This window comes from Hoplias malabaricus, chromosome 12 (genome assembly GCF_029633855.1).
Source record: "Hoplias malabaricus isolate fHopMal1 chromosome 12, fHopMal1.hap1, whole genome shotgun sequence".
Classification (NCBI taxonomy): Eukaryota; Metazoa; Chordata; class Actinopteri; order Characiformes; family Erythrinidae; genus Hoplias; species Hoplias malabaricus.
In genome coordinates this window covers 31,886,169-31,901,821 of record NC_089811.1, presented here as the reverse complement: position 1 = coordinate 31,901,821, position 15,653 = coordinate 31,886,169, and the positions used below count along the sequence as shown (strand labels likewise).

At 36.6% G+C, this 15,653-nt stretch overlaps 1 protein-coding gene across 1 annotated transcript in view; it reads right to left on the bottom strand.

The window, feature by feature from the left end:
• Positions 1–2,362, bottom strand: part of dlx2a (distal-less homeobox 2a) — a 3,553-nt gene extending 1,191 nt beyond the window's left edge. The window contains exons 1-3 of the mRNA XM_066687016.1: positions 1,864–2,362; positions 963–1,147; positions 1–99 (exon numbers count right to left, since the gene is read on the bottom strand). The exon at positions 1–99 is cut by the window's left edge and continues 1,191 nt beyond it. Coding sequence (XP_066543113.1) covers positions 1–99; positions 963–1,147; positions 1,864–2,182 — 603 coding nt within the window. The 5' untranslated portion in view covers positions 2,183–2,362. The remainder of the gene's footprint in view (positions 100–962; positions 1,148–1,863) is intronic.
• Between the last annotated feature and the right edge of the window lie 13,291 nt (positions 2,363–15,653).

Genomic DNA, 15,653 nt, shown 5'->3' with positions numbered 1-15,653 from the left:
AGGAGACTCGCTGGACGCCACATGTTGCTCTGGAGGAATCTCGCCGTTTTTCCACAACTTCTTGAACTTGGAGCGGCGGTTCTGAAACCAGATTTTCACCTGCAAACCATACACATTCTTATCAGACACAGACCTAAAATACACTTAAACACACACATAGAGGCTATTCGCGCGGTCTTTAATGACATCATTCAAACGTGTTCACTCTGTCGCGTCTAAAAGTTATTACATAAATATACGACAAAAAAACAGTCACCACGGCAATAAATAAATATATTTTCTCTTCATTCGCGTTGAATTAATAAGCACATTTCAACCCAGTCTTTTTCAGTGCATGCCTGTTATTTCAAAATACTCGACTACACCCAGAAACCGGCTCTGCAGCAAACGACAGAAAATGCCTTCACAACTTCTGAAAATGCACTATTCAGTAGTTGTTCCCGCGTCAGATGAGCGTTCCTCGCGCTCTTTAACAGTGTGTCTAAACCTGCTTCTAAAGCGGCACATATAATCAATACAGCGCTCTTGTATTAGGAATTATTTTATTGTTGTCTCACGAACAAAACACGTTAGAATTGAATGATTCACAGGATCCGAGTCCCTTTGACGTAGAAAGAAAACGTGATATTTATAATAATAATAATATTCTACACTGAAGTCTTCCTGCACATTAAACCTGCAGGAGACAACGCAAAACTGCAGCTTATTCTAATGTAATTACTAATATTACCTTTATTATTATAATTATTTTAAAAATGTTTTACTTCACAGAACCAGTTCTGTCTCGTGTTTTAAACTGAAAAAGTTAAGGGAAGAAAATCATGAACGTCTCTTCCGGGGGAGATGGATTTATAGCGTAGCTCTAAGACACAGTTGGGAACAATTTCTACAAAGAATCTGTTGTGTTAGTGTACAGATATCCCCCTGTAGCTGGTGTACGGAGCCCCGGACTGTGTACTGACCTGCGTCTGAGTGAGCCCCAGTGAAGCCGCCAGCTCGGCTCTCTCCGGCAGAGCGAGGTACTGAGTTTTCTGAAAGCGCCGCTGAAGAGCCGCGAGCTGGAAACTCGAGTAGATCGTCCGCGGCTTTCTCACTTTCTTCGGTTTTCCGTTCACCATCCGGATCTCAGGCTCGCTCTCCTCCTTCTCTGTAACCACATTAAATATAACTTCACATTACGGCGTTTTCTACAAAGGCCTGGAGGTAGTGTAGATAAATAAGTACCGAATAGTTTAAATGTATTGGTAGTCTTCACCACTTACTTAAGTTCCCTAAACGCTTTTAAAGAAAAGGTAATGTACCCTGCGTTGTAAAATGAGTCGGTTTAAAACTAGCTTTAGTACAAAAGGTCTAAAGAAAACAGCGCGGAATTATCTCAGCTTTAATACTCTGTTACCAGCGATAACGGTCAAACAAAAAAACATATAAACTGTAATCAACCAAGGTTTGGGAGTTTTCAACCGTGACAGCGTTATAAACAATGTATAAAGTTTTAATAAAACGTTTTTAAAAAGTAAAGAGTTTAATATATTTTGCGGCCGTCTGAGTCGGTTTAGCATTAAACGCTTTAAAATAGATATAACGCAAATAAATGTGTTATGATTTAAATTATAACCGATAAATAAAACATATGTTAGAAATAAATAGAGTCTTTAATATTTCCTTTGAATAAATACGTGAACGATGCATTCACTGTTTTTCACTGGGTCATTTATTTTATTTTTTTTTGCATTAACTACAAACACAGTGGTAAATGTTCCTGTAAACGCAGTAATCCCTAGTCATTTCACAAATAAAGGAGTTCTGTGGTGCTGGGGTGTAATTCCGGTGCCGGCTGATGGTCCCGAGTGGAGGCTGCTTTACCTGCGTCTGCTGGAGCGGGAGAGGTGCTGGAGCCGTATGCGCCGTACGGACTGAAGGAGCTGTTGAAGCCGAGCTCGTAGCTCTTGTTTCCGTACTGCACACCGCTCATGCCGCCACTGTGGTACTGGTAGGCGCCGAGTTGACCGTAGGGCGAGCCCGCGCAGTGTCCTGTCTGCTGGTTGGTGTAGTAGCTGCTGTCTGTGGCCGTGGAAACAGGTAACGTCGGGGATTCCTGCGATTTGTGCAAGTTGTGGTAGCTGCTGGAGGTAATCTGGTTGGAATGCATATCTGTGCTGAGACTGTCGAAAACTCCAGTCATGGTTCAAACTAAAACAGTACAAATTCTTCACAGGCACTCATCCAATAAATACACAAGAGAAAAGGAGAAATAAAAACAGTTTGCAGTCAATTAGCAGAATAAGCTGGTTTTTAGTGTGTTGTCTGTCATTCCTTCGAGTTCTCAGAGAAACAGCGGCGAAGTTTTCCGACCACAAGACCGTGATTGTCTGTCAGCAGAGGTGGCAACGCGCAGCATTTATCCTGCGTCACGTGGGAGAGGAGCGGCCAGCAGCCAATGGACGTAGAGTTCACAGACAACAGCTCAGCTGAGTTCGACTGAGAACGAGGTTGAAAAACAAGAGAAATAAGAAAAGAAAAAAAAAAAGCACACAATGCAAAATGTAAGTATACAACGTATCAATTTATTTAGAAAACAAAGTAAGAAGTACATGCGCAAAGAAAGAAGAAAGGAGGGCAATTAGGATAATTACTGAAAGAATCAAACAACAGTAAACAGGGCATGTTTTTAGTTAGAAATAAATAATGCATGCAAAGAGGAAAAAAGAGCAAAGGGAGGAAGAAGAGAAGAAAAAGAATGAAAGAAAGAGAAAAACGAAAAACAACTTGAGCGTAAATATACAAATACAGAAACGTTGAAAGAGATGAATAAGAAATAAAGTAAAAAAAAATACGACGTTAGTCAGTGTTGTGGCATTACGTACATTCAGTTCAAGCCTGTCCACATTGCTCATAATGTGTGTAATGCTCTGATTTCCTCAGGCTTCGTGGCAGTTTACCTACTACATCACACTAGTGTTAAAGGCCAAACATTTGGCGATGTTGCGACATCTGTCGGCCAGAAAAACACTTAAACACCGACTGAGGAGAGACCGAGACAAAGCCTTCAGGACCTTCGGCCACAGTCTTCTTCCCTTCTGATCTGAGGTGAGATATGATTAAAAATATCCAGTGGAAAGGACTGAATATGCCAATATTTGTAGGCAGTTTTCTTACTCTAAGATGGACCTTGTATAATACACGTCAAACCGTGACATTATATCTCTCTTCATAGTGTGTTGTGTTCATAGCGTTTAGTCTTCAGACATTTTGTGTCTTTACCTTTAACGTGGATTGATAGTTGACTCACCCTCATTTCTTTTCATGGCCAGGGCAGTTATTCAGAATATTTTCAAACAATTCTTCCATTTCGTATGTCCCCCTTAATATTGTGGGGAAATATCAGAAAACGTTATACATCTCGTCCAAAACTGGTAAATAGTTTTTCAAGCATTCAAACTTTTCTGGAAACTTGTCTGTGTTTATTAGTGCTCTATCATTCCAGAGAATGGACTGCTTCACAAATGCTCTGTGGCACTTATTCTTCTAGTCAACACTTGATATTGGGCACAGTGTAAAGCTCATCTGCAGCTACTCCAGAATATATCATTCTCATAGCAATGGTTTGTACAAGCTTTGTGTTTTTGCTACATTTGGACATAGGAATGATTTTGGGAAATGTTTATAAATGATAGTTTAGACTGGTTATTTGTTGTGGTTGTGTTTCCGTGTCTCTGTTTGGACTAAGTAGACTATCCAGCCAGCTGATATACTGTTTAATTTACCAAAATGTTAATAGAAGACTGTTGATGGCATAGGAATGTATAAAAATGAAAATATCAGTCCAGTGAACTGTTACATAAATAAATAAATAAATACTTTCAGGCCCTTCTTTTTTTCAGCCCTAAAATTTTTATCAAGTTGAATCCTGGAATATGGCTGTTAAGCTAAATGCACTCTTCAGTAATGTAATTCAATGTAAGCCTTTGTTCAAGTTCAATAAGAATTATTAACTCTAGGGACTCTAGAAAAGAAAATGCACCCATGCATTTAAATAAAAAAAAAATTCTTCTTAAAAAGTCTACATGTTGCTTTCAAGCTCTATAGATTATGTCAAATAAAGAAGGCTGATCTCAGTCAACAGCAACCATGGTAAAACACCACTTCTCTTTTATTTAAGAAACACGATAAGGGATTAAATCTCAGCATCTGTTTAAGATATATACATATAGAGATTACCACTCAATTTGGAGTTTAGCTTGTTGCTAATAATAGGCCTAACTCCCCTCATTGAGACATGCCTTTTTTCACTTTACATGGGGAAGGCAGAGGTTGAATATTACGCGAGTCTGAAATTCTTTCAAGTTGTGTTCGTTATTTCTAATGCTCTACATGAACACTTTTTTAAAGTCAAGTTTTTTTTTAACGTTAACACTGTTTAAATCACGGTATCCTTTAAATTCCATGCATCAGAAATGGGCTTGCTGTGAAATTAAAGCTATATTTTCATCATGTATTCCAGGTAGGCTCCAGACCCAAAGCGGTCCTGAATTGGATAAGCAGTTACAGATGATGAATGAATGAATGAATTTTCATCATGTGGAGAAATAATATTTAAGGATTTTATGTGTTTTATTCCAAAGTCAAAGTCTAATTTATTGTGAATACTATATGTACGGGACATATGGAGCATTGGAATTTCATTACTCTCAGACCCATGGTACAGCAACGAACATTCAACATTAAATAAAAACTAATAGACCCTAATCACAAAAATATACATAATAATCCCTGATATTGGCATAAAACCATAAAGTGACATAAGCACCTAACACTTTAAGGCCTGTAGGTATGGCTAGTGAAATTTGTAAACAGTAGTGCAAATTTGGATGAGCTTACTGTCCCTAAGTCTGCTTCTGTCTCTTCACTAGTCCCAAACAACAATATAAATAATGAAAACTATAGTTCCTCAATCACAATAGTGTGTACTCTTCACATAAAATACATAAATATGCAGGTCTCTTATCTTCCTTAAAGTAGAATATGTTTTACAAGTTTTACACGTATTTAAAACTAAGTTAAGTAACACATTATTTTGCACAATACATTTTGTATTGTATGTTTATGTACACGTGTATTACGGGTACTTTCAAGGGCCATTTGGTTTTCCAAACTAGATACACAAAAACAAACCTAAGAATAAACAGAATTTAAAAATATTTTTTAAAAGATTCAAAGTTGTAAATATTAATATTAAATTAAAATTGAAATAGCACACATTAAAATGTGAATAAATCTTTCAAAAATTAAATGTTTGTTATTAATAAATGGATATGAGATTTAGTCTCAGAAGCATGTATGTGAAGCAAATCAGTTTGAGCGCGTTGACCGTGCAGGTTTTTATTTTAGCGCCATTTTGTCCGATTCTGCAGCTCTCGGATTGGTTGTTTATCAAAGAGAATTTTTGCCGGCTCCTGCCACTTGATGTTGACAGATGTCTGCAGTAAGAGCAAGGCACCAACAGAGGGCACTGTTCCATTTGCAGTGTGAATTTATGGCCACTGGTGACATATTTTACAGAAAAAGATGTGTTTTAAATGTTTAAAAATGCAAGTAAAATAGTACAAATATAATTAACAGTTTAGATAAATGTATTAATGTGTTATATTTTTAGTTTGTTGACAAATAAAATTTTTAGACACTTTCAAAGAGTTGCATTGGCTCCTTTAAGGAATGTAAATGGATACAATGCCTGCCAAAATATTACCGATAATATGTTTTGCTAATGTAACTCATTTCAATTCTTTATTTCACCAATTTGAAAATTTGGTAAAACAAAATGGTAATTATATATTTGAGCAACTGCAGCAGTAAAATAGGATGACTGGCAGAGTTCCTGGATCTCCAGTGGTCCATAGGTCAATTTTGTTTATGCACACTCAAAAGTAATGTTCTAGTAAGTAAAGTAAAGTTTGAGATAACTCTGGTAATAAAACTCGTTCACCAAAAGGGGGCAGCAGAGTGACACTAGCAATGTACATGTGTAGCCGAAATTTAAATTTAAATTTAAAAATGTATGAATAAAAGGCCTTAAGATGGCTTTAAAATGCTAATTTGAACCAGGGGATTTAAGACGTTAAGTCTATTTCAGAAGTGATTATATTTTTAAATTGATTCTTCTATCATTAGCTGGGCCAGAGTTCTTGTAGTGTTTAGCCAGGTTTTGCTGAAGAGAGTGGCACAGCTGCCCTTTGTTGTTTGAAGCAATGCTGATAGCAGTCTTTCTCCCACTGAGATTTATACTGTTTTGGGCAAGTTGACAAGAAATACCATAGACTCAGCATGTTCCCTCATTCAGCTGTGCACTTCATCAAATATTCAGCTGCCTTCAATGTACAGCTGTTAGCTTCAGTTGCACAACTTAGGAGTGTTCTGTGCTGTGGCACCAGAACACTTGTTCTGGTGTTTTACAGTAATATTTGACAGTAAATTAATAAAATATCATCTAATAAACCTTAAAATATCTCTCAGTGATATAAGTCTAGTGTGCCCCAATAATTTTATGCAGGGAGCAAAGGTTGTGGTGGGCAGAAGGACAAAATTACAGAATGGTACACAAAGTATTGAATTTTATAAATTAAAAAATTAACATGTTATGTTTACATTTTGGGCCAGGTTTATGTCACATTTTTGGCAGCCCTGTTTTAAACCATGGATATAACTATAAGGATGTGAATCAGTTTGTCAGTTTCACATGGCCTCCAGATTCTAGATAAGCACTCATGAAGACTTGCTGAGCAATGGTGTGATAAACAAATCGCCAAACAGACAGAGGTTCATGTGTGAAGTTCTTCAAAGAAAGAAATAAGAAGGATGTCACACACTAGTGACACATTTTATACTTGGCAGTCTCCAGCTCCGTACCAGAAAAAAACACCTTTTCATTATAAACCATTACAATGAGGTAGGGCAGAGTAGATGAGCTCAGTCAGGTGAGAATAACTAAAGTAGACATGGAGCAGGTGCTTAATCACTGAAGCTTAATCTATAAACACTCCATCAAGGACAAGCCTGATGTGTGCACTACAACATAGATTTTAAAATAAATAATCTACAGGAAAGTTTAAAAATATTCTTCAACTAATGGAAATGAATACATTCATTCATTCATTCATTGTCTGTAACCACTTAATCAGGAAAATAATACAGCACTCTTCTAGGAAATGTCTATTAATTCATGACAATACATTTTCAATTATTTCAGAATACAAAAAAAGAAATTATGTAGATTTTGTCAGCGTTAAGATTCATTCATTCATTATCTGTAACCCTTGTCCAATTCAGGGTCTCGGTGGGTCCAGAGCCTACCTGGAATCATTGGGCGCAAGGCAGGAATACACCCTGGAGGGGGCACCAGTCCTTCACAGGGCAACACACACTCACTCACACCTACGGACACTTTTGAGTCGCCAATCCACCTACCAACGTGTGTTTTTGGACTGTGGGAGGAATCCGGAGCACCCGGAGGAAACTCACGCGGACACGGGGAGAGCACACCAACTCCTCACAGACAGTCACCCGGAGCGGGAATCGAACCCACAACCTCCAGGCCCCTGGAGCTGTGTGACTGCGACACTACCTTCAGGTACCTCTTAATGTTACTGAAAGTATCTGGCTTTCTAGGGATATTTTAAGGTGCAATATAATATTTACTCTGATACTCAGAAGCCCCTGGGCAATGTCCCAAGAGGCCTCATGGTCAACAATGCATTAATAATATTTCACACTGCATTGACAGTTAAGAAATAAGTCAAGTTGTTAGTTATCAAGATGTTTATACAGAGTTAAAAGATATTCCAGAGGAAATTTGTAAAAGTACCTTTAACATTAAGTGTTGCTATTCACCTTAAGGGGACAAATGTTGTCTTAATCTCTGATATCTTATAAATAGGCTTCTAAAGCATTTGTATTTTTATTAATGTGTTCACAGATAAAACAAAAATGTAAAAAAAAAATATTTTCTTTGTGATAGTTGTTGCTACTGATTGTATGACATATTTTAGACATAACAAGACAAGTGACCTTCTCTATTGTTCCATCTTCTCATATCTCAGATGTACTTTCACCCTGGAGCAGACAAATAAAGGGTATTTACTTTATCTTTCTTTACAGACTACATGGAGAAATGGAGAATGCTTTAAGAGGAAGCATGGTTTTATCGACCAGTACATGTTCCTGTTTGTATCACCATGTTTGTTCATGTCATTATCTGTGGAGGAAGGACAGTTTACATTGAAATGTAATGACAGATTAAATTCATGAAGCAGCTGATACTCAGACAAATAGATAGATAGCTGGTGTTTGTGATACATAATATCATAAAACATGTTTGTTTTAGGGGCGACACGGTGGCGCAGCAGGTAGTGTCACTGTCACACCCAGGGACTTGGAGGTTGTCGTTTTGAGTCGGGTGACTGTCTGTGAGGAGTTGGTGTGTTCTCCCTGTGTCCACGGTCCCTGTTTACTCCCACGGTCCAAAAACACACATTGGAAGGTAGATTTGCGACTCGAAAGTGTCCGTAGGTGTGAGTGTGTGAGTGAATGTGTGAGTGTGTGTTAAACTGTGAAGGACTGGCGCCCCCTCCAGGGTGTATTCTTGCCTTGCACTCAATGATTCTGGGTAGGCTCCAGACCCACCAAGACCCTGAGTGATTACAGATAATGAATGAATGAATACTTGTTTTACAAAACATCACAAAACACTCTTGTCTGAATATAAAAAAAACGAGTGTTGATCAGTTTCCATGTATATCAGAGGACCACAAACTCACTGTTACTATAAGTTAATCAGAAATACACATTTCATTTTTATTAGGTTTTTATTTAAATTTCTTTTATTTTAATTGTCTTTTTTTTAATGAATTGATTAGTTACTGAAAAAACAACAGACATGAACAAATATAATTCAGGTGCTTTCACTTTACACTTCAGTACACTACAGTTTCACAGCTAAATAAAAGCATGCAAAGTGAATATGTCTGTCTTAATTTTAGAATGTCTGTAACCACCATGTCTGAAAGGAAGTCACACATTCAAATTGAAACAGATATATGTTGGTGAATGATGCCAGCATGCGATAACATATTTTGTGCAGAAAATCCCCATGCTTATGTTAAATTATGCTGATGCACCACATCATCCCTGTATTAGTCTGTATTAGTAGCTGAATATTAATAATATATAGCACCTGAAATTCTACTGTGGAATTTGAATTGCTGATTGGTCCATGGGGGCAGCACATTAAATATATAGTGGTCATGAAATCCTTACAGCATCTCTTTCTGCCGTGTAGGACCTGCATCAGTGCTGAGAGGTTCTGTATATATGGTAATAGAGGCTAAAAGCATGCAGGTGTTCAGTAAATGCTTGGGTTCCTGAGTGCAAAGTTGGCACTGACTTTAAGCATAATGGCCATACATAAATACACTTTGCTCTTTGTGATATGTAGAGAGAAGATTGATGGTACTTTAACAGCTGAAGTTTGATATTCAAATTTAGCTTAAATATCGACTGTGATATCCATGCCCTGTTTTATAAAAATGCAATATAACTAAAACCTGTAATTGGTTTAATTTTTGGAACTATTATTTAACTGATACAAGTACAAGAAAACATTTACATTGTTTTCAATTGATTTTTTTATATAGAAAAACAGTAGAAAGTGAAATGTTTGCAACACTCAAAAAAAAAGGTGGGACAGTTGCAAAATAAAACTGAAAGTATTATACAAATGATACAGGGATGGTTCCACAGTTAGCAGTCATCAAGACTGAGTATAAAAGAACATCCACCACAGGCTTAACCTTTGCAAGCAAAGATGGGTCATGGTTCATCACTTTTTGTCAAACTTAGTGACAGAATTATCAGTGAGTTCAATAACAATGTTTCTCAGTCATTGAAAAGAATATATGTCTTTTACCATCTACAGTTCAGAATATTATATATTCAGCAAAAAATCTTATATTGTTGAAAAGCCTTTTAATTTCCCTTTTAAATGGTGCCACATTTGTAACGAACATGCATATATATATATATATACCAGACCTCATTATGCATGAGCTAAAACAGTGTGGTAGTGTAGACACTGAGTGCATGTTCTTGACTGGTCTGTCTAAGGTCTACATTCATCTCCTGTTGAAAATATATTGTGCATCATGAGAATGATAATCAGACAATGGTGACCACGGTGTTGAGAATAGGCGAGAATAGGCAAAAATTTCACTTGCAAAACTGCTAAAATTGCTATGTTCAATTCCCAAACAATTAAACACTGTAATTAAATGAAAGGTTGACGTGACCCGATGGAAACCATGCCTCTGTCCCAACTTATTTTGGAGTGTATTGCAGGCACTTAATCCTAAATTTGTTTCTGTTTAACAAAAACTAAGACATTTTTCATTGTAAAGACAGAGTTTGTTTTTCTCCTTTTGTCTCTTAAATAAAGTTTCAAGTGAATTAATGAATTACAGACATCAGTATTTATTACATATTTTGAAGTCGTCACTGCTTTTCTGTAAATGGGGTTTGTACTTTAAAAATATGGCTGTGCTGGAAAGTACAGTAACTGTCAATAAAATTATGATGTTGATTACTTACAGTTTTGCTGATTTTGACATTTATCCACTTGCACTACCTTGCTTTTGAACAGATTACACATATACAACTATTTGTTATGAAGCTCAGCATAAAAACAAAAATGCGTGATTTGTAAATTCACTACTGACATGTATTTAATCACGGATTAATCATAATATAATGAGAGGAATCAGGAAGTTGGGGAAAGTCTTGATTTAATCTTTTCTGTTTCCTTGTTTTGTGCAAATAAATGCTATTTGGGCTTTTTTAGCTATCTGCAATTAATGCCTGCAACACCTGGAAAACGGTGGATTAGGAACAATTAGGAACAATGTTTTAAAAACACTATTTAGAATGTACATTTAGGATTTTCTTTAGGGTTAAATGACTGAGATTGGCTTTTGCAGAGATGCTATATTAGAGATTGCAAACTGCTATGTCAGATTGACAGGTTTTAACATTGCTTGAACAGCACCCATGCCATATTTATGAATAGTGAATGCCCCTGTAGACTAGATACAGTGCATTGGGGGAGGGGCAGGATAGTTGAGCAATCTGAAAGAAGGATTTACAGTAAAAATAAGATTAATACTGAGGCATCAAAGGCAGCCTGGTGCAGATGTACTGTGTTATTTATAGTGTGTCTGGGTCCTATGCTGAACACGCATCCTCCTCTTTGCAGAACACCAACACTTTACATGTATGGATCATGTAAGATATGGATAATGTTTGTGCTATAAATAAATCTTCATACACTGGGAGAATTTAATTAAATTCAAATAACTCAACATGCAGTTGTTATATATAATTTCTAATTAGATTCATATATAATTTCTAATTAGATTCAGTAGTAATAAAACTATAATGTGTGCTATAAATTATGTTCTGATGAAGTCACTGTTGTCCTCACATAAAGCCCTTTGTTCTATGACCACAGAAGCATACCTTTTTTACAACACTTGCAAATATAAGGATTTAGTAGTAGCTTATAATAAACATTAGCTTACCACAGACCTTTAACAACTGCAGCATGCAAAATAAAGAGGGAACATTGTGTAAAGTGCATAATACATTCATTCATTCATTCATTCTCTGTAACCGCTTATCCAATTCAAGGTCACGGTGGGTCCAGAGCCTACCTGGAATCATTGGGCGCAAGGCGGGAATACACCCTGGTGGGGGCGCCAGTCCTTCACAGGGCAACACAGACACACACACACACACACACATTCGTGCATAATACAGCAAATAAATAAATAAATAGATAAATCCACAGTTAAAACAGTTAATGAAACAGTAATGTTTAGAAGTAAATACTTGAGTAATTGTACTTTGCTACTTTACTGATGTAATTGTTTTTGAAGTGTTTTACTTTAATTGAGTAGTATGTGAATTCACTACTTATATTTTATAACAATGGGATTTTTAATTTATATTTAATTTATTTTCATTTAGACCTCACCAGTGCTCACAAATCTCAAATACTTGATCATTTTTCTCTCCTTATCTTGGAAAACATTTACATTTGAATTTATTGTATTTAATGAAACATCTACCCAAATGAGGGCGGCACGGTCACGCAGCAGGAAGTGTCGCAGTCACACATCCTGACCACATAAGTGGTTACAGATAATTAATGAATGAATTCATCTACCCAAATGTACATAATCTGATCATTTGTCTGAGTGTGAAGATTAATATCACTCACTAGAGCCCAAAGCACACATCCCTAAACCTAAGAACACTTAAGATCAATGTTTAATTTAGTGAATATTCTAAAGTACTTTTGCTTCATTATGCACACCTACATTTAATTCTGCGTCCCCGTGTGCCTCTGATGGCCTTGTGTTATGTGTTGTAACACAAAATATTTTGAATGGTAATCTATAGTGCTGTGTTGTGAGGGCTCTGGGTTTAGACCAAATGTCGAGGTATTGTTAGAGGTTACCTCTGATCTGTCTTTTTTGCTTTGTGGAGACATTGGATATCAAAGAGACACAGTGATGTATTCAGGAAGTCATGTCTCATACTCAACCTCAGGGTTGTATTAACGTACAAAACCACTTTTCAGCATTAGTGCAAATCAATGACCATAAATTATAATGCATTGATTCTGTGATATTGGTCTATGTGCAGATAAAGACTCTAATAAACACATCAGAAATACTATACTAATGCTATTATTTTGTATTGGAATGTTTTTATTCTCCAAGATTTGAATTAACAGATCAATGGAATTTAAGGTTTTAACCACTTTGCCACATCTGTTTCCTAGGCTCCAAATTCTTAATTCCACTCTGAAACAAGCAAATGTTTCAGCAGTATCTGTGTAGTGTGTAGGTGGTGGAGGTGGGGGAGGAGGAGGAGAAAGTGAAGGATTTGACTTCCTTTGTGCCAGTAATCAGCTGTGAACTGCCCTGCTGTGTAGTGTTGTCCCCCTCCTGCCCTAAACATTCACATTAGGGCACAGAGGTCACTGTGAATCACACAGCTTTATAAATCTCCCTCAGTCAGAGGATGGAAAAAACTAAAAGACATGCTCCAACACCTCTTATGCAAAACACATTAACCAAGATTCAGAACACTTTCAACAGTAGGAAGCTCTGTGCTTTAGTTATTCTGAAGGTTTGCTTAGATTTGCACGACTAGCTTGCACCACCTGTCTCAACCGATGAGAAAAAAACAGCTTTGCAAATCAGACTTGTGTTTTTGTGAAGAAGTTGAATGAACACTAGCATCTGTCAGGACAAAACCTGCTATGTCCATTTTTTAATTTTTGTAACAGTTAAGGCCTAATATAAAATGCCAGCTGCTATTTATATTTTGTTAACATTTCAAGAAGAATAATAGAAATGGCCCAATATTGTACTGGACAATAATCATGTTTTATGTCTATCCATCCAAATTGAACACTTCTTTACTTCATTGACTAAGCCATAATTTTGGAGATTTTGGTTTTGTCCCAACAGAGGTGGTATGTGATTTTTGATAGTAGAAGAATTTGATTTGGATAATGAAGGATTCTCCCATGCTTAAACCTGTTAACTGGGTTATTCATCACCTTAGTAACCATCGCTGGTCCTCAAACTTGTTAGTAATCCCACTGCTTTATCCCAGCACTGTGACACTGTGCCCAAGAGAGCACAGCAAATTACTAAGCACACAGTGAGTTAATGTTTGTTTACCTCCCTGTGACTGCCCCATGTGTGGATTCAGGAGAATAGAACTCTGTGAATAGAATCTGTGTTACATGAAGCCTCTTACTACTCTTTACTGCTGCTACTACTTCAGTTGATATAGAACAGGCTTTTTACTTGTGTGCTGTTACACTATTAGTATGCAAACTGTATTAAAGAAATATTGCTACCTGTAATATATATATATCCATTATCTGTAAGCGCTTATCCAGTTCAGGGTTGTGGTGGGTCCGGAGCTTTTTTTCTTCACATTTTATGAAAACTAATGCATGGATCAAAACAATTTTTCAAACTTGTTTGGATTAAAATGTTATTAACATAGAAATCATTTGAATATGTTTGCATATTTCTTTCATTGTCTTTGGACAATGAACATATTAAACAGGAGTAGAGATGTCTTATTGCAGAATACATGTGCCATTTATGTTTTGTGCCGACCTATGATTCAGTTTACATTATTTCACTAAATAATGAATAATTACCAAATCTATAAAGCACTCTGTCGGTTATAATGTTGGAAAAATGAACTGCTTTAACCTGCCATAACAAAAGTGGGACACCCATGTCTTACTTTATGATTTGGGAAGTTATTAACAGTTCTTCCAGTACCACTTGATAGAATTCTGTCAATTTCTGTATGCATTCTACAGGTGGAAATGAGTTATAAATTTGAGGCAGTGTACTTCTTTTTTATATGAATTTAAAAACACATTAAGCTTCTATTCTTAACATCATATGAATGTGTTGCCAGAGTTTTATAGTTATTTAAGAAAACAGGTTCCATTACCTGAGCTGTGAGTCATCCTAAGATGATACAATAAGCTTACCTCAGCTGACTGAATTGGTCTGGATGAGTTATAACAATGACAGCATGCCTGTTTTTTATTAAGTGATTTTATGGAAATCTGACAAATAACTGTGCCTTTCAGTCTAGAGTAAATGGTCGTTTAGTCAAAGTTATATGAAACGTTTTGTCAGTGCAACATTCAGGAACCGTCTGAGAAAGAATGCGTTGGTGTCTGAGGGTTCTGACATCTCATTGTTCATAGGGGAATGCTCCCCCACTCTTTTCACTCATAAACAGGAGCTAGGCCTTTGTGAGGACAGAGCTGGATAGATTTACAGCTCTTCAGGCCACACAAAAGGGAATGTGCTGTCACAACATGGACGGATCTGCAGCATGGTGTGGTTTAAACACTGCAGCCACTGATGCAAGGTGAAGGTCCTTCATAGTCATGCCGTAGAACCACCTCAAGCAGGGGAATGGAAGAGTTAATAGAACAGGTTTTTTGTTTGTTTGTTTGTTTATTTTTTTTATAGACTGTCCCAGGTGGGAGATATGTGCTTAGTTTTGAGTGTAACCTTTTCGTAGTTTTTCTTATTAAGTCGCACTGTAGAAAAACCAGCAGCATGCAACAGTTTGGTGTACATATTAATACATAAAGCCCATACAAAATACAGTAGATATCAGTAGCTAAATATATGTTTATATATATGAATTACTGTAAACTTAATGTAATAATTTTGACAAGTAATAGTACACATAATTGTAACACTGTATTAACTTCTCAAAAAAACACACTGTTTCTGGTGCTCATTAAAGAAGCCACCACTACACACAGGTTACTTTTACAGTTTGTGGCCATGAATATTTAAATGTTTTACTAATTTCAGTCCAGGATGATGGTCTTTTCTTTTTTCCCTGTTCCACCTCAGTTGCTTTAACTTGTCAGTTAATAATCAAGCTCAAAATGAGTGCTACAAGAGGGAAAATGTGACAATGTACAGTGCTGTAGTTGTGTCTGCTTTCTCAGTTTGGTCATAATATTTGAAGGATATCAA